Source organism: Rousettus aegyptiacus, unplaced genomic scaffold (assembly GCF_014176215.1).
Source record: "Rousettus aegyptiacus isolate mRouAeg1 unplaced genomic scaffold, mRouAeg1.p scaffold_m13_p_2, whole genome shotgun sequence".
Lineage (NCBI taxonomy): Eukaryota > Metazoa > Chordata > Mammalia > Chiroptera > Pteropodidae > Rousettus > Rousettus aegyptiacus.
In genome coordinates, this window is record NW_023416295.1 from 75,773,018 (window position 1) to 75,796,417 (window position 23,400).

Here is a 23,400-nt window from a genome sequence, read left to right on the forward strand (position 1 = left end):
TGGTATTCTTTACTCTGTCTCTCTCACTGTCAATCTCAATGTCACTCTCACTCTCTTCCTCTGAGAGGGGACCATACTTTGTCTGTAGAATGTTATCTCTTTTCTAATAAACTTTCCTTTTGACTCTAAAAAAGAAAAAAGAATATCTAATTTTTATTATTTTTTCTTGTTATAGAGTTTTCTACCTCTGATATGAAGTACAGTTGCCGAAGAATTGAGGTAAAATTAATTTTAGTGTTATTGACTTAAGAATTAACACTAGAAAATTTGTATTGTTAAAAACGAACTCTATCACAGAACTTAGAAACGAAATCCTCAGCCATTATATCCTGGAAAAACAACTTACATATAGTTTATAGAGTAGCAAATAATTTTTGGAGAAATTATACCTTGCCATGTCCACTTCTTTTCTGGGGTATTTCTTGTTCTCTACATAATGAGATGAATAGATTTCTTAGACATATTTTAATTTGCCCTCTTATAACATATTTAGAAATTAGGTCATTTTTTTTCCCCCAGTGGCAGCAACATTTTCCTTGCAATTCTCTCAACTTTCCAACTCTTCTGCATCCAGGAGCCTTTGAGAAAATGCATAGGTACTGCTTAGTGTTGTAAAGAGGAGTTAACTGGCCTAAAAACAAAATTAAGAAAAACAAAAAGGTTGCTATTAGGGAAATGTTTAAGCTCTGAGAGAACCCGTCTTTATTCCCTGTTAATTGAGGGATGGAAGAAAATCATTCAGGCAATAAAACTGTGGGGAGAGGGAGGTGAGAACTGCATCTCACTTGATTCTAATGCTTAAGTTTCTAGTGTCAGGTTCCTTTTCTTTTCGTTTCTTCTTACACACAGGTGGCAATAGAATGAAAATGAAACAGAGCTCTTAATTACCACTCAAGATCTAGCCCATAAATATTCTGATACAATTAGGTATTAAATCTGTACACCCAGGAAAAGGCCTCAATGAAAAGAAGCATAAAGTTAAAGAGTTTATAGCTTAATGACCAGAAAGCTGAATATTATATGTTTGGTTACATTGACCTCTAGAGGTTGATAAGAAAAAGTAGCTTAGTTTGAAAATAGTTGGAGGGCAAAGGAGAATTTAAAACTATCAGTGTATAGATGTGTTCTAAGTGGGAATTTTAAAGGTCTTAGATCAACTCTATGGAATGTAAAAAGAAAAGAGAAAAATAAAATGTCTTATCCTAAATTTTTAAATTTTAAATTATAAAGCCTTTCTTTTAAATCTATGATAAAGCCTTTCTTTTAAATCTATCTATGATAATCTTGATTTTTAAAAGTATTGTTTTACTTTGGTTCTAAAAAAAACTGGGAATGAGCTTTTAGCTTTTACAATTGTGATCTTCAGGATATCTTTGTACTTCCTAAGTACAAGACCTTCCCTAAAGAGAATCTTAGAATCTCTTCAGATTGCTTTAAAACAGTTAACGTGAAATGCCTATATATTTTTGTATTCATTAGCTTTTTCTGTTTCCTTTTAGTTTCCTCTGCCACCATTGTCATTCTTGCCCAAGAGACCAGGTCTCCTTACTATCCCTCAAAATCACAAGGATCAAAAAGGGAGAGAAAGAAATATTCCAAGCCTTATATCCTTTGTGCCTAAGCTCTCAGAGCCTGTTAGTCGATCTGATGAGTTTAGACCATCAAACAAGCAACAAGGAGCCCCATTTAAGGTGTTCGTGGATCAGACTCTCAGGTCTTCTGATAACTCTATTTGGTCCAGGAACATGTGCTCTTTTTGGAAGGCTAACCATCACAGACAATACCTGGAGCTGGAGGAGAATGGGAAATCTAAGGTAATAGAAAGATGTGACAAAAGTCAAATCTCTCACTTTGAAAAGGGGCAGTCTTTGGTGTCCTTTAAAAATTTTAAGGAAAGAAATGTTCCTACAGATAGAGAAGTGGATATTGACTGCCATGGTAGTGAAATGAAAAAAGCAGAAGAGAACTCTCAATATCTTTCATCAGGTAAGAAAGAGGGTTCCGTAGCCAGAAGTTATGAACAAAATTCAGAAGTTGGATGTACCATACAAATCAAGTTCCAAGAAGACCAGCATTCGGAAATAACTCTAAACCAGGATAAAGAGACAAGAAATGATAAAGCTGATTTAAAAAGTGCTTCCTTAAATAAAGGTGAAGTAACTGAGCCAAACCACACGTTAGAAGAGTTTACTGTACTTAACAGTTTGTCCCATGTAGTCCCTGATGGCCCCATTGAAAAACTCCCAGAAGGTCATAGTGGCATGGAGACAAACATAAAAATATCAATAACAGAGGCAACCAAACCAGAAATAAATGAGATGGTGCCTCTTATCCACATCACTTTCCCTGGAGATGGAACTCCCAAGGAACCAGCAATGGCTAAACCAAGCCTCCAAAAAAGAAAAGGCGCCCTTCATAATAACAGCTTCAACATGCTTGCACACCAAGACAATGACAGGCATAAAATGAAAACCCATAGAAATAAGTTGGATCCAAAAACCCAGAACATTAACAGGAAACCTCAGAATTTCATGATTTCCATTGAAAGTTCCATTAAGCCTACCATGCATAAAACCAGCATAAAAACTCAAGTTTTCCCTGCTTTGGGGCTTGTTGACCCCAGACCTCAACAATCACCAAAGTTTCAAAAGAGAAAGCCACAGACAGAAAAGAAGCAATCAGCTTACCGGGCTCTGAACCCTAAAAAGCAGTCATTTCCTTGCATCTGTAAAAATCCAGGAATAAAAAAGTCTTCAGTTTCTCTCCCTGTTCAATCAACAGAGCCAAGACTAAATTACCTAGATCTTAAGTATAGTGACATGTTCAAAGAAATCAATTCAACTGCTAACGGACCTGGAATCTATGAAATGTTTGGGACCCCTGTTTATTGTCACATGCGAGAGGCTGAACAGCGTGAAAACAGATATTATCGAGAGATATGCTCAGCTCCATCAGGCAGATGTATCACCAATAAATGCCAGTCTTCACACAGTGAGAGGAGCAGCAACAGCAGAACAAGACTTTCTCAGAAAAGACCACATGCTAAACCCCCAAAGTCTTTGCTTGGAACTAAACAAAAACACAAAAGTTTAATTTCTAAAGAAAAGGATCGTAAGGTTGTAGGTAGCAACCTACAAGACATTGAAAATGGTGGTGATGTTTCAGAACCTGAGTGGCAGATAACGTTTTCAGGAAATGACTTTCTATCTTCTGAAGATGAAGTTCTGCCCATTAACTTGGCTCAGATTCATGAGCAGTCCAGTGAGCAGAACGAATCCCTTCCTGTGTCAGATTTGTCCATTGTTGAAGAAGTCTCTATGGAAGAATCTGCTGATGAAGGAGACATTTCTAACAATCTGATACTTGCCATGAGCCTCAGAGATCTGAATGAACTAGAAGACGTACATCACCAGATGCACCTTTCAGAAAACAGCTGGGCAGTGCCCAGTGAGAAGAGTTCCAACAAGCATGTACTACAAGAAAAGCAGAATACAGCATCTCTTGGTAAAATAAATGCCAACCAAATTTTAACTAATGATGTTGAGTTTCATAGTGTTTCAGATAAGTCTAAAACAGTTATGAGCTTCTCCTTCCAAGAGAAACAAGGAAGTGAATCTTTGCAAGTATATCAACATTGGGCACATTCTTTGGATGAGGATAGTTTAGCTAAAAAGTCAATTACATATCAAACGTTTGGAAAAACTTTAAGTGATGCAAATTCAATTTCCCAAGAAATTCTAGACTCTATAAAGAATGAAGAATTGACAGATGAACTATTAGGGTGTCTAGCTGCAGAACTATTAGCTCTTGATGAGAAAGATAACGACTCTTGCCAGATAACGGTAAATGAAACAGATCCTGAAAACCTAAATCTTGTCTTCAGTAGAAGAGGAAATACCATGCAAGAATTTGGGGGAGAGACAAATGTCGAAATACAGGTTAGTATAATTAGAATCAGTGATTCATTGGGGTGGGAAAGGATCTTGGAGACAATCAGGTCTAACCTCTTATTTTCATATGAGGAATCAGAAACCATAAACAATTAAATAATTTCATCCAGATTATATTGTTTGCTTATAAGTTTGGAATGCAGGTCCCCTGGCTCTCAGCTAAGAGATTTCCATTATGTTGCCTTACTTCTGGAAATTAGCCTGATACTGCAATAGAATCATTTTGGGTATATTAATATAGCAAAACTTTATGTAAGTCAGTTAATATTAAATGGTGATAAAGTTTTCAATCAACAAATATCAGCAGAGAGATAATTATGGGTAACACATTGCTCTAGATGGTGTGTGAGATAGAAGTTAACGTGACTCCTTGAAGTGGCTCATCATCTAGCTCACTACTTTAACACACAAACATTATCGATGCCTACTGTGTTTCTGGCACTGGGCTAAGAACTAGAGGCATGGTGAGATACAAGATTTAGTCATTGCTCTCAAGGAAGTACAAGTTTTTAATCTGTTTGGCATGGGAGTAGAAACTGAGAAGAAGGATATCAACAGATAGCTGCATTTTGTTCATTTTAGTTCTCACTGAAGAAAATGAGCCTCTTGTTCTACTCATATTTTAAAGACAGAAACAATAGGTTTTGCTGAAATATTATTTATGGAGCACTAACTCAGTTTATATCACACTGTATCAGGATCTGAAATAATTATTTTAAATAGTTGATTCGAAGAATATGCTAGGTAAATAATTTTACCAAAACTAGGCTTATTGAGAACTTACTTCATATGAGCAAGATGTGTCATATTGTTGCTTTTCTATGCTTCATAACAGGTCTAGGAGATAAATGCTAAAGGTACTATTAACTCTCCATTTTGCAGATGAGGAAATTGAGATTTAGGAAGAAAGTCACGCAGTTAGTGAGTGGTGGGGCCAGTCATTCTCATTCCATCCTCATGCCCTTAATCACATCAACATGATGGATTCTCCTTGTCCTAAAAAGCCAATTCCACCTTCCTGGTGATCTTGGTCTCTACTGGGAGGCAGATTGTGGTTTAGAGAGGCCTCCAGGCTAGGGTAGGAAATGAAGGTATGTGTATACCTGTGTGTCTAACACGAGTCTACTACTCCGCCATTTCAAATGAATGGAAAACTAACAAGCTAGTAAATATAATAAGCCCATAACCTCACCCTGCAATCATGGAGTCAAAACTGACCGTTGTGACCTTGTTTTTTCCAAGTAGCCCTTAAAATTTCAGTGTGGATAGAAACAAGAGAGGATTGAGAGTAGGAACCCAAAGGGCTCTTTGGAGGCGTGTGTGCTCATTCATGAGGAAGGTGACCACACAGGAAGTCTCGTTTGTAAAGGGCCTTCACCATGCCTCTGTGTTTCCATCATCATTTATTTTTAAGAACTAGTAGAGGAGATCGAAGCAAAGCATTTTTGGTCCTGATTAACCAGTTGGGAAAGGTGGTCCAAGTTCTACAAAGAAATACTTGTTTCCTGATTTCTAGGGCAAGGCTTCTACAAGTTTACTGTGAATGCAAATCTCTTAGAGATCATGTTCAAATGTAGACACTGATTCAGTATGTCTGAAGCCTGAGATTCTGCATGTCTAACAAGCTCTCAGGTGATGCTGATACAGCTGGTCTGCAGATTCTCCTTTGAGCGCCAAGGGTCTAGAGGACTGTGGATCTTCAGTCAATTGTACCTGGTCTTGATCACTAGACTTGCTTGTTATGGCTATGCGTGTGTATGTTAAAGAGAAAGTATCTACCTGTATGCATGTTTCTGTGTAAATGTTTATATAAATGTATGCATATTTGCTTATGTATATGTGTGTGTGTGTATGTGCGAATGTGTGTGTGTGTGTGTTATGAAAATAAAGAAAAGACAGAGGCCATTCAGAGCTCACTATAGCAAAGGAGTCAGCCACTATCACTTGCATTTGGCAGTGACTCAAAGGCAGAAAAATGGGAAAGTTTCATAGTGGTGAAAAGGGAAGGTTTCAGGTATGACCTCACTGGAGGTTGTTGGCATGGGGAAGCTACAGGTGGGCTAACAAGAAGGGGCATCCTATGTGATTAGTTAGGGGTGCTTATTTGGCTTTCTCTAGTTAGTTGGTCCTAAGTTAGGAAAAAAGACAACTCAACTCTACTCTCCACCCCTTCTCTCCATTCCAATGACTCAGAATTTAATGGTGACTTTTCTTTTTGTCTCATTCTTCTAGAGACATAGTAATGGGCTCAGGATATATGACAAGGAGGAAATATTTTTCAATGAAAAGATATTTTCTGAAAATAGTTTAAAGTACGAACAACCTGTCCTGTGGACCAAGGGTGAGATCCTTGGGAAGGGAGCCTACGGCACAGTAAGTTAAATGGGAAACAAGATGAAACCGAAAATCCCCACTCCCCCTTGACCCCTTGCTCTTCCTTAAATCTCTCTGTGAGCCCTCCCTCCCCCACTATCCACAATGCTCTTTTACTTAGAACTCTTTTAGTTGGAAGCAACAGGAAATCCAACCCAAACTGGCTCAAGGAAAAGAATGTTGGCTACTTTATGTAATGGAAGGAGCTAAAGTTAGTCTGGCTCCCAGCACAGCTCATTTCAGGAGTCAATATCATCATTCTCATGTTTTATCTGGTGGTACAATAGCCATTGCATTTCTAGCCTCTCATTCTCCTAGGTCCAAATCCAATGGGAAAGAAGTCTCTTTGTTCAATAGCTCAGAGTATCTTTTAGAAGTTAGAAGAATCATTGCTGAATGGCAAAAACGAAAGAAGTTCCTTACTTTTGTGAATTGCATCAAAGATCACCTAAAGTCTTAGCATTTTAAATAGTGTTTACATAGATTGGTAAAGAAAAGACTGAACCCCAGATACAACATGTTACACTTCTAGCTGGGCACATTTCAGGAATCAGTGAGAAGATGGGAAGACATGAAAGCACCGAAATCACATGACAGAGGTGGCTGCTGCCTTGTCTCAGGACCTGCCTTCCTCTCTCTCCTTAGAACTTTAGCACTGATTTATAGTGAAGAGTTCTCCCAAACCTCCATTTCATGTAGTCATCATAGATATTTGTGAGGTAAATATTGTCACCTCAGTTTTATAGGTGTCACAGAGGTTATCTAACTTATCCAAAGTTACACCGCTGGGGAATGGTGGAGCCAGGATACTAACCAGTCTAGGCTTCTTGATTCCAAGCCATTATGATGTCCATTCATCGTGCTTCTCATTCTCATCTTAGCTCCATTGAAACACTGAATTATGTTTAATCATAAGATATTGGTTTGCTTCTAGGTATATTGTGGTCTAACTAGCCAAGGACAGCTAATAGCTGTAAAACAGGTGGATTTGGATACCTCTGATAAAGTAGCTACTGAAAAAGAATACCGGAAACTGCAGGAAGAAGTAGATTTACTCAAAGCACTGAAACATGTTAACATTGTGGCCTATTTGGGAACATGCTTGGAAGAGAACACTGTAAGCATTTTCATGGAGTTCGTTCCCGGTGGCTCAATTTCTAGTATTATAAACCGTTTTGGGCCATTGCCTGAGATAGTATTCTGTAAATATACAAAACAAATATTGCAAGGTGTTGCTTATCTCCATGAGAACTGTGTGGTACATCGAGATATCAAAGGAAATAATGTCATGCTCATGCCCACTGGAATAATAAAGCTGATTGACTTTGGCTGTGCCAAACGTTTGGCCTGGGCTGGCTTAAATGGCACCCACAGTGACATGCTTAAGTCCATGCATGGGACTCCATATTGGATGGCCCCAGAAGTCATCAATGAGTCTGGCTACGGAAGGAAGTCAGACATCTGGAGCATTGGCTGCACTGTGTTTGAGATGGCCACAGGGAAGCCCCCACTGGCTTCCATGGACAGAATGGCAGCCATGTTTTACATTGGAGCACACCGAGGGCTGATGCCTCCTTTACCAGAGCACTTCTCAGAAAACGCAGCAGACTTCGTGCGTGTGTGCCTAACCAGGTAAGATACTGAAAGCAGGAGGAGGAGGATAAATTCCCAGAGATTCCAAGCAGCTGACATTGCCCTCACAACTATGGCCCATTTAAAGCTTTGCTTGTGATATGAAGTTAGGTAGGGAGTGATTTTGTGTTGAAAGGAATGATCATTAGCTGTGTTGGGTGATTGTGCTCCTTGTTGTATTAGGGTATAGGGAGTTAATGCTTCAAATAGAAAGTGCCTCAATTATATGTATTGATGAGTGTCCTAACACTTCTCCAAATTAATGGGTATGCAAAAATTCCTCTCAATGAACTAGTCTTCTCATTTCCTTCCTAAAACCAGCTCTCAGGAAAGGATGTGAGAAATGTATTCACATCGAGGGATTGATATGAATTGACTGATTGATTGCTGACTGATATTTAATGCATTGATCCCCTCAGAAATATTTGCATTTAAAGTGAGGGTGAACATTTGAGCCAAAGGAACAAATCTTTAACTGGAACATTTCAAACATTAGGTGAGAGTATTTAGGGAAGCAGAAGAACCCCAGAAAGTACCTGTTTTCTCCAGTTCTGATGTCCATTGGTATTGATGAAATACACTTCTGGGTAAAATGTTAGACCTTCAAGGAATTCAATGATTACCCTCTTGTGTGGTTTTCAAATTTTTCTCAGCTAGGTACTTTGTTCATACAAAATCTTAATTCAAAAAATAAAACATAAAAGTGGGGAGATGGTTCTGTTTAAAGTGTGTATGAGTGTGCTGGGAGACTTAATAGTAGGTTAGGGGTGCTGGAGCCCACACACCTGGCCTCTAGGACGATGTAGAACAGCCTAAAATCTACCCACCTAGTGAGGTTCAACATTTAGATGCAAAACAGGACAAGGAATCCTTGAGGCCCAAACACAGTCTCTTGCCTTTCAAGGAATTGAGCTTTCTTAATCCTAGGTGAAAAATTCCATTGCCTCAGATTTCAGCAAGCACACATGGTGACCTCCAACATCCAAGGGGTTCATTCTGTCTTTCTTAATGAATCTCAGAACCCACAGGTCTCCCTGTCTGTCTCCTCCCAGCATATATGTATCAGCCTGTCATGGTTGACTTCGAGGGATCATGGAAATCCAGGGCAGAAACACATACCCCAGGGGTGCAGTCCTGGGCATTCCTAGATGCCGAGACACCATAGGTGTTCAGTATTGATTTCGTGGGCAGAACTGTAGGCACAGAGCTGTCCCCTTTCCCCACAAAACCGTGAATGGAATGTAAAGGTATTAGGAATATCATATGGACACTGGTTATGTGCTAGATAGTATATGTTTGGACATTAGTTTGGGAGATTGGCCTTAGCTCTTAGAACTACTGTCGTTCCTTTGTTCTGAATTGAACAATTATTATTAATCCACAGAAATTACTTGCTATTCCCATTTTTTTCAAGTTGTCATTACTCATGTGTATGAACACATGTACAAACACACACAGAGATTTAAAGAGAAAGGGTAGAATCTTTTTTATGGCTCTCCTTTTGAACCATTGTTTCATAAACTCATACCACTAATTATGAATTAATAGGTTGTTGTGAAGGTTAAGTGAAATGGTATATGCAAATTGCTTAGCAGAGTATGAGGTACATAATTAGAGCTCCTTGTAACTGTACAGGAGACTGGTAATACACCTTACCTAATTTGTATCATATACGACCATATCCTATGGCTAAAGCCCTAAGGATTATAGAATCTTGCATGGTGTCTATGACAATACTCTTTGGAGTGTAGCTAGTCAGAAATGAAGGGGTAAGTTGCTCTTAAAAATTCAGAAGTAAAGATGATGAGGTGTAGACTAGGAACAAAGATCGACTAGAACAGAAGTTAATTTCAGGAAGCAGTAAGAAGTAAGTGTGGGCAGGAAAGTTCCTATGTGTAGGCTGGAAGTTCTGGGAAGACAGCCCAAGTTTAGCTTTGTTGCAAAAGGCAGTGAAGAGCAGGGGACTGAAAAATATTTTGGGTAGAGGTTGCCACAAAAAATAGTGTCTTTGGGAAGGCAGGTCAGATGGCAGTGTACTGAAAGACCTCGAACAGAGGCTGCTGGAGACTAGGCGGCCATGTGAGAATCCAGAGCTCGAACTTCAGTGGTGGTGGAAGCAGTAGGACTGTAAAGAGGATTCTGAAACATTTCAGGGGAAGGCGAATCAGGACTTGGTGATGGAGGATGATAGGATTTTATGGTTTGGAGTCTGGAAATGGAAGAGATTATAATAAAAAGTTGTGAAAGACGAACAGGGGAGGAAGTTGAAGAGGGTCCCCTTCATCTAAGAAAACATTTTAAGCTATGGAATTGAAGCTCAGGAAAGCAATTAAGATTGGAGGTATGTATTTGAAAATGATAAAGCTGGTAGTTATAGTCGCTAAAAAACTAGAGCACTGAGGATAATGGTTTTTTTTTTTTTAAATTAAGCTTATTGGGGTAACATTGGTCAATACAATTATATATAATTTTCAGGTGTACGTTATCATTTGATACCTGTATATTCTATTGTTTACCACCCAAAGTCCAGTTTCCTTCAGCTACCATATATTTGATCCCCTTTAACTAGTTCACCCTCCCTCTAAACCCTATATTTGACCCCCTTTACCCTGTCTACCTCCTCCCTCCCCTCCCACTCCACTAGTAACCATTAGTCTATAGTCCTCTGGTAACCACTGGCCTATAGTCAATGTCCATGAGTCTCTGTTTGTCCTGCTCATCTGTTGTTTTTAGGTTTATATCCCACATATAAGTGATACCATGTGATCTTCACCTTTTTGTCTGATTTATTTCGCTTAGCATGATTATTTCGCGGCCCATCCAAATGGACCAAATGGCAGTATCTCATCTCTTCTTATGGCTGAGTAATATTCCATTGTATATATGTACCACAGCTTCTTTAGCCAATCATCTATCGTAGGACACTTCGGTTGCTTCTGTGTCCTGGCCACTGTGAATATGCTATGAATATCGATGTGCAAATATCTTTTTTGGATATGGGTTTTAAAGTGTTTGGGGGTAAATACCCAGTAGAGGGATTGCCAGATCATATGGTAGATCAATTCTTAGTTTTTTGAGGAACTTTCATATGTTTTTCATAGTGGCTATACCAATTCACAGTCCCACCAGCAGTATATAAGGGTTCCTTTTTCTCTGCATAGAGGATAATGTCTTTTAAAATGCATACAGTAGAGGGTGGTGAGGAGGGGGGAGGTAGATGGGGTAAAGGGGGTCAAATATAAGGGGTAGGAGGAGGGCGAAGTGGGTAAAGGGGATCAAATATATGGTGGCTAAAGGAAACTGGACTTTGGGTGGTTTAAATTTTTTATCACAGATAATAAATTGTTTAAAAATAAAATGCATATAGTATCTAGCACATAACTGGAAAAGAGGGAGGGAGTGAGGGCAGAAGAGAAAGAGGGAGGGGAAGGAGTTGCCCCCAGGTAGAAGGAAACCCAAGAGAACAGTTTCTCCTGTGTAAGCAAAGATTGAGGAGGGACAGTGAATACTCCAAATGCTACAGAGATGACAGGTTAACTTTAAGAGAGCAATTTCTATATAGAGAGGAGTCAAACGGTTAAAGATTTAAGATAATAAATGTTGAAAAAAGTCACCGTGTTAAAAAAATGTCATTGTGTTTGTTCGTGTTAGGGAAATTCGTCAGGAATAGAAGAAATAGAGAATGGTAGCCAGAGTAAGGAAAGGAATTTTGGAGAGGAGAGATTACTGAATATTTTGAAGGCAGAAGAAAGAGCCTCAAGAAGATTTTTATTTTTATTTCAAAATGATTTATAATCACATTCTTTTAAAAAGTATCATATTTCTATTTTCACCTAGATTATTCTTGGTGGTCATTTGCTTCCAAAATTATCCAAAGATAGCCAATTTAACCAAAAGAATGCCTTTGGACTAGATCATTGCAGATAACTATTGACTGGTTTTTAGTTCCTTGACCGATTCATTGGCAATTTTTTTTTGATTTAAGGGGAAAAAACAAAACACAATTGTACCAATTGAGCAGCTGTCTCCCTTTACTTTATTCTCTCCCAAGAGTGCCCCAAACGGGATTATTTCAATTAATCACCAAAGCACATTCAAAAGTCTCAACAGCTTTTCAATTCTAGATTCCAATGCCTCAAAATTTCAACCCTTTTCCTGTTCAGGAAAAAAAAAAAAAAAGCCACTGCCAGGGTTCATTTAACATTACGTGTAGGAATGCTGTTTTCTAGGATTTGGCATTTTCGGTGACCGAACTACTAAAAACAGAATGCTATAAGTAGAATGACATCATTTGTTTCCAAGGACTATCAATATACTAGAGCGATGCAAAAATGATAAAATCAAGATATTTCATGGCAAACTTTAGGGGTAATGTTTGGACTGTAATCTGCAAGTTATCTCTGGGTAAATGCTGCAGCTGCCAAGTGCCATTGGCGAGTATTCTCAAGGTAAATGAGAAAAGAGTTAAAAGTAAATTTAATGCTAATAAAAAGTGCATTAAACTATACATCTAAGTGGAATTTAGGACCTACTTCTTAATCACAATGGCTACAATTTTGGGAAAAATTACAATGTGCCAGACACCATTTAAAAGCTGTATATACATTCGTTAATTCTCTCAGAGAATTATCGTTATCCCCATTTTACTGTTGAGGAAAGAGTTTGAGTCACTTCCCTAAGATCATACAGCTGAAAACTGGAGCCTGGACTCAACCATCTGTTTGACTGGCAGAGGTTGTACTTTCATCTTAACATAGGCATTCTGAGTCGAGTAGACCTAGTTGGGAGGCACATTATTGCGTGTTGCTTGTACTAATGTGTTTTTCCCTTCCTAGGGACCAGCACGAAAGACCTTCTGCCGTTCAGCTCCTGAAGCACTCCTTCTTGAAGAGAAGTCATTGAACACACATGAAGATTTTCTTTCCAGTTTTATTATAGATACTTTGTTATTGCTTCATTGTGGGAATGACGGTTAAGAGACCTTTGTCTACTGGAAAGTCAATCTTACCCGATTTAACCAGATCCTACAATGTCATTAACTGAAAAGTTTGTTACATATTAGTCTCCTCAAGCTTCAGGCACAATTACTCATGTATATGAGAAATTTTTAATAACAAGAACAGCTATTCCAGTGTTTACAATTTTGACTACCCAGAAACTATCATCTTTGTTGCTTACAAAATATTTTTTATTTTTGGCCTGTCAATTTTATCATCATTAGTTTAAAATAAATTGTAAAAACATGAAAATTACATTTTCTTGCTTGGTGCGTAAAGACACGTTACTTAATTTTTACAAAGGGGACTTAAGGAAAGTGAGAAGTTTAAAGCAGGAGGCGCTAGATTGTTTACTTTGGTGGCAATCTTAAACTTACATATTATAGGAACTTCAAGATTAACAGAAGGGCTAACAGCCAAGGTATTTTATTGTCATAGGGTCCCTGGTCTTCTCAGAAGCCTCCACCTCCAAGAAACTGGGTTATTCAAGGTGGCTTCATAAACCTCAGGCTGCTTTCCCCGTAATTTATGATATTTGAGGTCTTTACTTATTTGCAGAGTGAATTAGGTCATTACCACATCTAGGACTAGATAAACCTAAATCAGTTGGATAAAGTGAGAGTGGGTCAGCATATGAACTTTTTCAGGGCACTTTGCTCAGTTCATCTGAATGAAAGACATCCCCACTTTCATTTCTGAAACATTGGTAAACCTCACAAAAATAAACATGGACAACTTGTCAGAATTATTATAAGCCCTTGTTTTAAGTTTGTGGATTAAGCATTTTTTAAAGCTTTCTATCACTGTTGACTTCACTCATCTAAATTTCATTGACACCCATGTTTTAAGCTGTATTTATAGACTTAAGAAAACTGGCTGCTATCATTTTCAGATAGTACAACGCCAAACTAACTTAAGGTGTAGTCTAACACCTTAAGGCTTTGTTAAAATCAAGTTGCTGCTTAAAGCTTTTGAGAAATAAATGTGAAATCATGTGGTCCAGCTGAGGTAAAACAGATTTTACTTTGGTCATCGTGTTTAGATGAGTCCTCATGGGTATGCCTTCCCTTTCTAATTTGTAGTTCTTGTCTCATATTTGATAGGAATTTAAGGGATATGTCCCTTATTTTACTACAGGCATACCTTTTAATTGTGCTGTTTTACTGTACTTCACAGAGGCAAGGCCCTCCCTCCATTAGCAAAAAGATTACGACTCAGTTTATTGCAGTGCTTTGGAAGTAAACCTGCAATACCTCTAATGTAGGCCTGCACTTGTCTATCAACATAGCCTGAAACATCATTTTGGATCTTCAGTATTCTTTAAAATCTGAATGGTTAAATATGATTCTGGAGCAATTAACTATTTACATTTAAGCCTATTAAACCTTACGGGGAAAGGGCAGGGAATACGTTTATGTATACAAATCACAGCAATGGACACCACTTTGGTGTTAACAAACCTACCCTTCTATTGACAAATTGTGAATAGTTTTGAAATTAAACAGAACCTTCAAAACTTTAGTTTCAATAGGCAAGCATTGGTCCTAAGAGCTTTGTTGTTTTGTTATTGTGTTTATAACATGACAGATTGGAATTATGCTCATCACCTAGGTATTTGTCCTGTTTATAGCTTCCTTTATGAAGGTCTGGGAGGAGATGAAGAGTATAGATAGGTGGGGGCTAGGAGAGCTAGTATTTATTGAGCTCTTAATAGAAAATGACACATCATTTAATTCTGGCTGCTATTTAGGTTGGTAATGTTATTCTCATTTTCTTAATGAACAATGAGGCTCAGAGCTAAGTACCTTTCTCAAGGCCATCAGACTGGTAGGTGGGAGTTGAAATTGCCATCCGGATTTGTCTGACTTTAGAGCTTTCTCTGCTACTTCCCAGATTTGCAGTTTATAAATTCACCAGTCTAGTGATTTTGATTAATGGTATGAAAAGCTTTTCATTTTTCACTTAGCAGCAGTAACTGCCTTCCCCTCTACGACCACTTCCCTTTTCACCAAGTACAGTGCCCCAAGTTTTCACATTCAGAAATGCTTTTCATTACATACTGATTCTTCCTGAATGCTCAACCAAAGGAAATTTAACTCCATGAGTAAACTCCTAAAAGCAGTTCCAACTCTATAGCATCTCCTTAATTTAACCTACTTTAGTTCTTACGCTGTGGCTGAATAAGGAGCTGCCATTGTGGAAGAGTTGAGCTCTTAACTATGGGATTGGGGTGTACAGCATTCATTTACTTGCTTAATCCAGTCCCCCTTGCACGCCCACTACAACAGTTCTGGGCCTTCCATGGTATAATGAGTAACTCCAGGATAAAAACTTACTTAACCTGCTCGATGAGCAGCCAAAAGCCTCCACCATCTACCAGAGCATCTTTATTCCTCATACTTGTTGCACTTCAAAGTGTTCAGTTTAAAGCAGCCTACGTAGAAATTTGAATTTAAAAAGTCTTGCCAGGTGCTGCCGATTTGAAAATACATGCTGTAGGCAGTCTGCATCATCATTGGTCATCAACAGTTAACAAGGAGTCCTTGTGCATGGTATCATACTGTGAAAGTTAAAATAGCACACACTCTTGAGGAAAGGCTATATAGTATGTTGTCCTGTTGCCATGACTGCTCAAACTTGTGAGATAAACTATGGCTGAATTTATCCCTAAAGCAGTTGCTCCTACAGATTACAACTTGAAAGACTTAAGAAATCTGCCCTTGTATGGTCTATATAAATACATAAGCCTCTTAACTTCATGGCAATATAAATTCTCATTAGTGAGGTCCGACATTGCTTTGAGAGGTGGTGTTGGAGGGGACAAGCAGGTCATATAGCAAAGGTAAAACAAAATTATACAAATTTTCCCATTATATTGAAAACGGGGAAAAAAGGGAACAATGGAGTAGGACAAATCACCAAACAGAATGACCAAATTTGGCCAAGTGGAATTACCGACTTTGTAACATTCCTAAATAAAACTCATTATATATACACTAATAAAATAAGCCTTTACTGGTGTTATAAACATAAAAACAAACCTAATGTGATTTCAAAACATTTATTACATTTATGCTTAAAATGTATTTTAAAGAAAGTAACTTTTCTATTCCAGTTCTATTTTATTAAAGCCATTGCAAGGCTTCCATTTTCTAAGCAGCAGGTGCGAAAAAATTGGTGGGGGAGAGGAGAGAGGGTTGGAGAAGAGCAGCAACACTAAAGCAACTTATGATTAAATATTTTTTCATGGATAATTTTCCTTCCAGATAATTGCAATTACTCTTTGCTTTTTGTGGTGATGTAAGAGATTGAAACAGCAGGCATGTTGTGTTTAATGCACCTGGCTTTGCCTTCGTTATTCCAATATCGAAAATATATACCTCTATCATTAGGATGCTCTCCCACGTCATCTATTCTTTAGCATTCACCAATCACCCGAGCCTTAAACTTCATAACCCTATGCATTGCTACTATTATCAACATTTTGTAGGGAAGGAAATCAAGGCACGAAGTAAGTCACCCAAAGTCGACATGTACAAAGTGGTGGGGCTGAGACTGGAATTTGGACAATCTGATTTCAGAGGCCACTTGTTGATGATATATGGTTACTCAGATCAGGTAACTTAAAAGTCCTTATTTCCCACATTTCCCAGGGACTCAAAGTTTTTTCTGATTCACATTAACAAGACATGTTAGAGCCTTGGATTTACGTTGTCAACATACAAATTTTATTAATTCTTTGATAGGTACTGAGCTGAAATTCAGTGACTAAATGAATTCATGCCATATATATACACTCCTGTTTTGGCTTTTCTATCGGCAAACATCCTATTCAATAGTCCTTCAGGGTTTTGAGTATATCCAGAAAACGAAATCTCAACCATTGCTGACAAAAAATGAGTACGTTAAGTTTTTCAAACCAAGTGAAACTGCTTGAAAAATGCACTTTAAAAATAAGAATGTACTCATTAACAAATGATAGACAAATCAAATTAAATCAACTACTAAACAGTTTTTAAGTGAGGGTTGCTCTCAGAACTTTGAAATAAAGGAAACTAGAAAGCCCTCAGAATTCACTTTTGAGATTAATGGATCACAGTGAACGGGTCAAGTTATATTTATAAGAAAATTACCCCTAGCCATACAACCTTCAACGTATCTTGCTTACCAACCTAAAGAACCTGTCGGGTAGAACAGATACTGGTATATTATATAGAACATAAAGAGGGATCATCGAAGCAAAAGCTGGCTGTGCCCAACTCTATATACTGTGGAATAAAAAATGGATGGACGGTATCAGATACTAACATTGTGTATTCCAGACCCACTGGCAAGATTATCATTACTGTAAAGATATTTCAGAGGCAAACTTCTTACAAAACAAGCAAACTCCGGATTACTTGGCTTACATATGTCATCTTACAGTGATCAAATTTCAGATATTAATGTAGCTGTGAATTCTCAAATTAACATACTGGTATAGTAACTTGGCATCTTAGGTTGCTAGGGACAGAATGTGATCTTCCAATGTAAAAATCCATCTAAATCAACCTACCGTAAACAAATGGGCACATGAGATTAGCAGGTTTATCACCCATGAGCTCAGTTAATGCAAGTTTCCCTGAGTGTGGGATCTGTTGCTGCTTCATCTGGGTAAAGGCAGTTTAGTGACTCCTACCTCTGAAGAAAGCCTGAGAAACTGCTGAATCAAAAATTCTTCATAACAAGAGCTCTCAAATTTTTCTCAGCAAAGACATCATAAAAATTGCCTAGCAATTTACGCACAATAATAGGTGAGAAACACTTTTTGTGTAGACAAAACTTGGGAATGATGAGATTACCTTGGGAATAGAATTTATAGATATTATGTTTAAAAAGATTTCTTACTTCCACAGTAAATGCAAAACCCTAAAATATTTAATCAACCAAGGGTACTTAAAGAGTACATAATAGTTATGCATATAAGAGCAGTAGTTTATTTTTAAGGTTGGTTATGAAATAAAAATCAGTGATTTAAATTATTAAATAAAATAAAAAATGTGTTAAAAATGCTTTGCAGCAAGGCATTGAATTAAAAAAACATTTTAAATTTGGTGGTCTAAAATTGACCTCGACTAGTCATTTTTTTAGTTTCAAGGGGTAAGGCTGGCCAAAAATTAAGATATCCTACAAACAAGAGAAAAACTCTGAGATGTCCTAAATTAAATTACAGCAGGCCAGAGTAGGTGGGAGAGACAGCGGAAATTAATCAGCTAACAGAGCCTTGGGCCGATATCAACAAGACTACTCACTGCCGAAAGCTTTGAATTAACTTGCAGGTGGCTGTTTCTGTGGTTACCTAGAGAGAACAGCTAGCTGTTTGCCAGATGACACCTCATCCAGTTTACACATTAATAGTCCACACTGTTGCCCATAACCAGTACAAAAGCAGCAAATACCTTTACCTTACAGGCTATGCATCTATCCCAGAAGTATCCCCATTTTACCTTTTCCTGTCCCTTTTATCTACAGCCAATGTAAATTCTTTCAAAACAACTTACATCTTTCTTCCCAAAACTCATTGAATAAGAGCCATGTCAACCTCAAGATGGCAAACATGTCTGTCTTCTCCATCTAGTCCTGCTGCTGGTGGTTAAGACTGCATGCCCCAGATCTGGTCCTTACACTGGATAGCATATTGCTCAATAAACCCTTTCTTTCAGAAAAACTTTTGGCATTGGAGGTTTTTAACATACTTGTAATCTGTTGGTACAAAGTAATCTAAGCATCCCTTATGAAATTCTGCATAAAACCATGCACTACGGGAGAAATTTTCTGATTTTTAAGAACTCGAATCAGAATAAACTGCATACCCAGAGGAAGGGCAAGATGCTTCTATACACACATTCAAAGATAAACCTAGGGCTGATTACATGACTTGTCAGTATTTAAATATCTGCAACAAGAAATGAACCTTAGGTTAAACAAGAAAAAGAAACGAGGACATTTTGCGAGGTCGTACCATAAAAGATACCGCTGCCAGTTTTGTAAAATAGGCCCCCAAGAATATTTCTGTGAAAAGATACTCCTTTGCTTTGGTTCTGAAAATACTGTATTTTAAGACAGCTAAGGCAAATATTTAGGGGGCACAGCTCATATTGGAAGATTAGTTAAAGAGGTAGAAGTAAAGCTTTCTATGCAATGTGCTTCTGCATAAAGGTAACAAGAGATCTATGACCTAGGGAAAACACAACTAAAAAATGAATCACTCTTTTATAGGCTGTTTAAAGATAATGCTTTTTAATATTTCAAATATTAAAAAAATCTCATCAAAAATGTATCACCTTAACAGTACTTTGCACATGTGGAATTTCATATCTAAATCTGATACTATTTTGGTTTACTTATGGCTACTTACAAGAAGACTCAGTAATAATGTCCATTCACTAGAGTCTTTTTCTTTGGTTGAGCCTATTGGGACCAGGCTGATGAACTATTTAATGCAAATGAGATGGCTAAAGCAAATTCATGATAATATGAATTATAAGGGTTTTCATTTAATGGAAATGAAACTTAAAGGGATTTCCATATTTATCTCCACTGTGGTTTTGAAGCTAAACCTGTTCAGAGGTTAAAGAGTTTGAATAGCTCACACAACCCTGTAAAAATTACAACTGGCTGCCCTTTAATAAATAAAATCATTGTAAAGATTTACATTTACAGAGTGAAAAGTGAATACATAGCATTTCAAATTCAATTTTGGAAGTACTAATAAGTACTGACCCATAACAATATACACTAACTATCTTTTTAACTGTCCATCATTAGCACCAATAAAGATTCAACAAAATTACCTTTATTCCCACATCTCGAAACAATTCTGCAAATTCTTTGTGAAGTTTAAGTATAGTCACAGACCTTAAATATTCACATTGTTTTCTATGTCATACTGAAAATAAGTTCACTACTTTTCTGGATATCCTTTACAAAATCTTATTAAAATTCCTGGTATTATCATCCCCAATTATACAGTAGCACAACCATCCCATGTAGTTTCACATGATAGCTCCTTAGAGGTTTCACATCTAAATTACCAAGAACAAAACCCTTCCCTCCCTCATTTTGCACTCAGCTTAATTCTACACTAGTCCTTGGATTATGTACCACTGTCAAAGTATAACTGTATCAAAATTAGCATGTTTGTGGATACAATAATATGCCATACAGAACAACAAAGTTACAAGAAATGACAAAGATTACTGAAGTTATGCAAGACAAGAACAAATGTTAGGACATGCTAGCTAGGAAAAGTCCCTAGAAAGAGGCTCCTAGAATCCTAAATTCAAATAACATTGACAAAATAATAAACGATTATCTTTAAAAAATTATAAAGCTACTAGCAAATTAGGTAATTGCTAAATAAAAGTAGAGCACAAGATTAAACTCTAATATTTACAACTGCAACATACTTGAGTAAAATTACAATTGTGCACATATCAGTGGCTTTTTAACAAAATAATTCATATACATAGGGGAAAAAGTAAGACAGCTTTCAGTTCAACAGATGTTGAATTCAACCCATCTCAAAGATACTCAACAGCTCAAAGATTTACCACAGAATAAATTCAAGACTCACTGATAAACCAGAGCCATATTACTAGTGTTTAAGACAAATTTTAAACAAAGTCTATTGTTAATTCAGAAGTCAGATGACTGTGCATATTTGACCTCAATAGGAATATAATGAGACATGTGAACAAATGTAAAACCTCCACTAGCTGTTTACCTGGAGGCTGACCTTTTTTCCTCACAGAACTTCCTGATAAGCTATAAATACAGGTACGATGCACGGTCAGTGATCTTTTCATTTATTGTCAGAATATAAAATAACTGAGAGAGCAATAGGTTTAATTTTTTTTATAAGGAAGACTGCATTTACCTGAAAAAGAAATATGGCATCACACACAAACACGCTTCAGGGGAGGAGTATGTTTAAGAATATGGTGTTATTTTGAATACTAGAGAAAAAGTGATCCCTGTTTACTGTTAAACTATGTAGTGTTAAAGTTCTTTAAGAAAAAAACTTACTAATTTTTCACTATGTAAGTTTTGTGAATTTAGTTTTCAAATCACAGTAATCTACATGACCATTATTAACAGCTCTGTTATAGTACTGCAACAAGTCAACAAACATTTAACTGCACTTCACATCAAGAGTATGTAAACTTTATTCTTTCCTCTTCAAGCCTTCAGAAAATTAGGGGCTATTTCAAGCAGCCAATCTGGTCAGAACCTCTGAAGGCTAAAGTTTAGTGCCTCACAGTGTAAATGACCATCTGTGGCACTGCATACCCATCTGGTAGTGAAGTGTCCCCCTTCAGAGGCTTCCAGTAAGGCCTAGAGTTTAAGGTTAATATGAAAAAGTGCCACCTTTGTTTTAGATTAGTGATGGACTCTGACAAGATAAAATAAAGTTATTCTGTATATTGTTATACTTACAAGCAGCTCCAATCCTGAGTATTTATGGTAATATCTAAACATACAAAAATGTATGTACATTTTTCTCCACTTTCTTGTAAACAGTTTTTATACTGTTTTATCCCTTTATCATTGAAACATGCAAATCATACATACAAGTATAAATACACAAAAGAAAACAATTTACACTCATTCAAAAGCCAAGCAACAACAAAATAGCTACAGTATTCAAATTATAAATAACAAATGCTTGAGGCATCTTATATTCCTAGAAGCAGCCAGCCACTCATCCTAATGTTCTTAGCTGCAATTGTAGAAATACTGAGTTTTGCACCTTCCATGCTTTTACAGTATTTATAACACTATCATATGTGGAGATAAAGACTTGTTTACTATAATCTCTTCTTTTCAGAATGAAGAATAAAGCAGCACTTACAAATATTGAAACAGTGGCAACACGGCAGGTATTACCACTGCTAGATCAGGAGGATTCCATTCTAACAATTTTTAAATTAAAAAAGTAAAGGAAAAATTGACCTAAACAAATGATTACATGTTCATTCCTTGGGCACTTAACAGCGAGTCCAGCATGTCGAATGTGTCTTTGTAGTCCATATGCTGGCTGTTTGTACTGTACTCGTGATTGACATCAGGACCGTTGGTCTCCACTGGCTTCTTGTCCAGTTTCACGAGGGTGCTGAGATGTCCGTAGCCCACCTGGTATGTGACAGGGGGAGGAGGGGGTAAGGGATGGTTAAAAACAGAGTTGTGAGAGGATATATACTGCTTAACAGAGGAGGAAGAACTAGATGAACTACCTGAACTTTTGGAACTTTTGCTCATTTTGGAGTGATGGTTGTGAGATGCATCATTGATATGCAGCTTCTTCCTTGAAGAGCTGGAACTAGAGGAAATGCCATCAGTGCTCAGGCCAACAGGACTCCTCAGAACAGTGGGTGGTATTCCATCAGCATTGTGTTTACTGCCACCACTGCTGCTGCCACTATGTGAATGGGAATGCTTGTGACTGCTGGGATGGTGGCGGTTTGAGGGATGCTCCTTGTGCTTCTCCTTATGGTCTCTGCTAATATGTGGGCTTGAATGCTTGCTTTTCCCACTGCCTTCATCAGAAGAGCTGTGTCTTTCTGAGGAAGAAACTTTTATCTTCATTTTCAGTTCTTCTTTACTGGCACTTTTATCAGTGGGTGGTATTGGAATCCGTAGTTTTAGTGATCCACTTTTTTCCTTCTTATCTGCCATATATTTTTCCGGTTTTTCTGCATTTGTAATTGGAATTTTCATTTTAATGGGAGAAGTTACAGAACTGCTGCTGGTTGCCTGTGACTGTACATGTTTGTGTTGCTGTTCTACCTGGGCAGCTATATAATGGTCCCTGACATCCAGATCAAGGGTTTCTAGCTTACGTTTTTCTCTATATTTATCTAAAGACATTTTCTGAGGAATAACTCCAGGAGCAGCAGAAATTGGTCCATGGTGTTTACTGCTCCCTGCTTTATGAGTATACTCTTGCTTAACAGAATGGTCAGAAATTTTGTCAGGCCTGTGATGTAATCCTGAATGTAGTGATATGGAAGGTCCCTGCTGGAAGTTGATGTTGTACTGGCTACCAGACAAAGATGTCTCTTGTTTCTGTGAATATATCTGTTTTGTCCTTGCTGATTCTTGATGTTGAGGCCATTCTTGGTGTGATGACAAACTGTATGAGGTACTTGGCATTCCTGTTGCTAGCATTGACAAATTATCAGATGTATGGCTGTCTTGAACAGAAATATTTCCTGAATTTAGAGGTACTGGTGCAGGAAATGCTGATGTAGATGGTTTCTGAAAACTTGGGTTTGTAGGTACACCAGTTACACTATCTACTAAAATGGAATTCTGAACCAAAGATGAACCAAGAAGTGGCGTTTCTGATACTTGTCCATCTACTTTTGGTTTCCTAGCTGCCTCAGTAGCCTATTGAAATAAAACAC

At 37.5% G+C, this 23,400-nt stretch overlaps 2 protein-coding genes across 10 annotated transcripts in view; one reads left to right on the forward strand and one right to left on the reverse strand.

Moving 5' to 3' along the window:
* The window catches only part of MAP3K19 (mitogen-activated protein kinase kinase kinase 19), a 49,873-nt gene extending 36,244 nt beyond the window's left edge, over nt 1-13,629 (forward strand). The window contains exons 10-14 of one of the 2 annotated variants that reach the window (XM_016163993.2): nt 176-219; nt 1,500-3,938; nt 6,183-6,323; nt 7,258-7,955; nt 12,791-13,629. In XM_016163993.2, the coding sequence (XP_016019479.2) occupies nt 176-219; nt 1,500-3,938; nt 6,183-6,323; nt 7,258-7,955; nt 12,791-12,857 (3,389 nt within the window). In that variant the 3' untranslated portion in view covers nt 12,858-13,629. The remainder of the gene's footprint in view (nt 1-175; nt 220-1,499; nt 3,939-6,182; nt 6,324-7,257; nt 7,956-12,790) is intronic. The other variant, XM_036237859.1, reaches the window with a different exon arrangement.
* A 3,028-nt stretch (nt 13,630-16,657) lies between these two features.
* CCNT2 (cyclin T2) overlaps nt 16,658-23,400 on the reverse strand; it is a 40,386-nt gene continuing 33,643 nt past the window's right edge. For 7 of the 8 annotated variants that reach the window (XR_001599297.2, XM_036237862.1, XM_016164019.2 and 4 more), the window contains one exon: nt 16,658-23,383. Coding sequence is in view for 7 of the 8 variants with exons in the window: in XM_036237862.1 (XP_036093755.1) it covers nt 21,959-23,383 (1,425 nt within the window). In the remaining variant the exon portion in view is untranslated. The remainder of the gene's footprint in view (nt 23,384-23,400) is intronic. The other variant, XM_016164015.2, reaches the window with a different exon arrangement.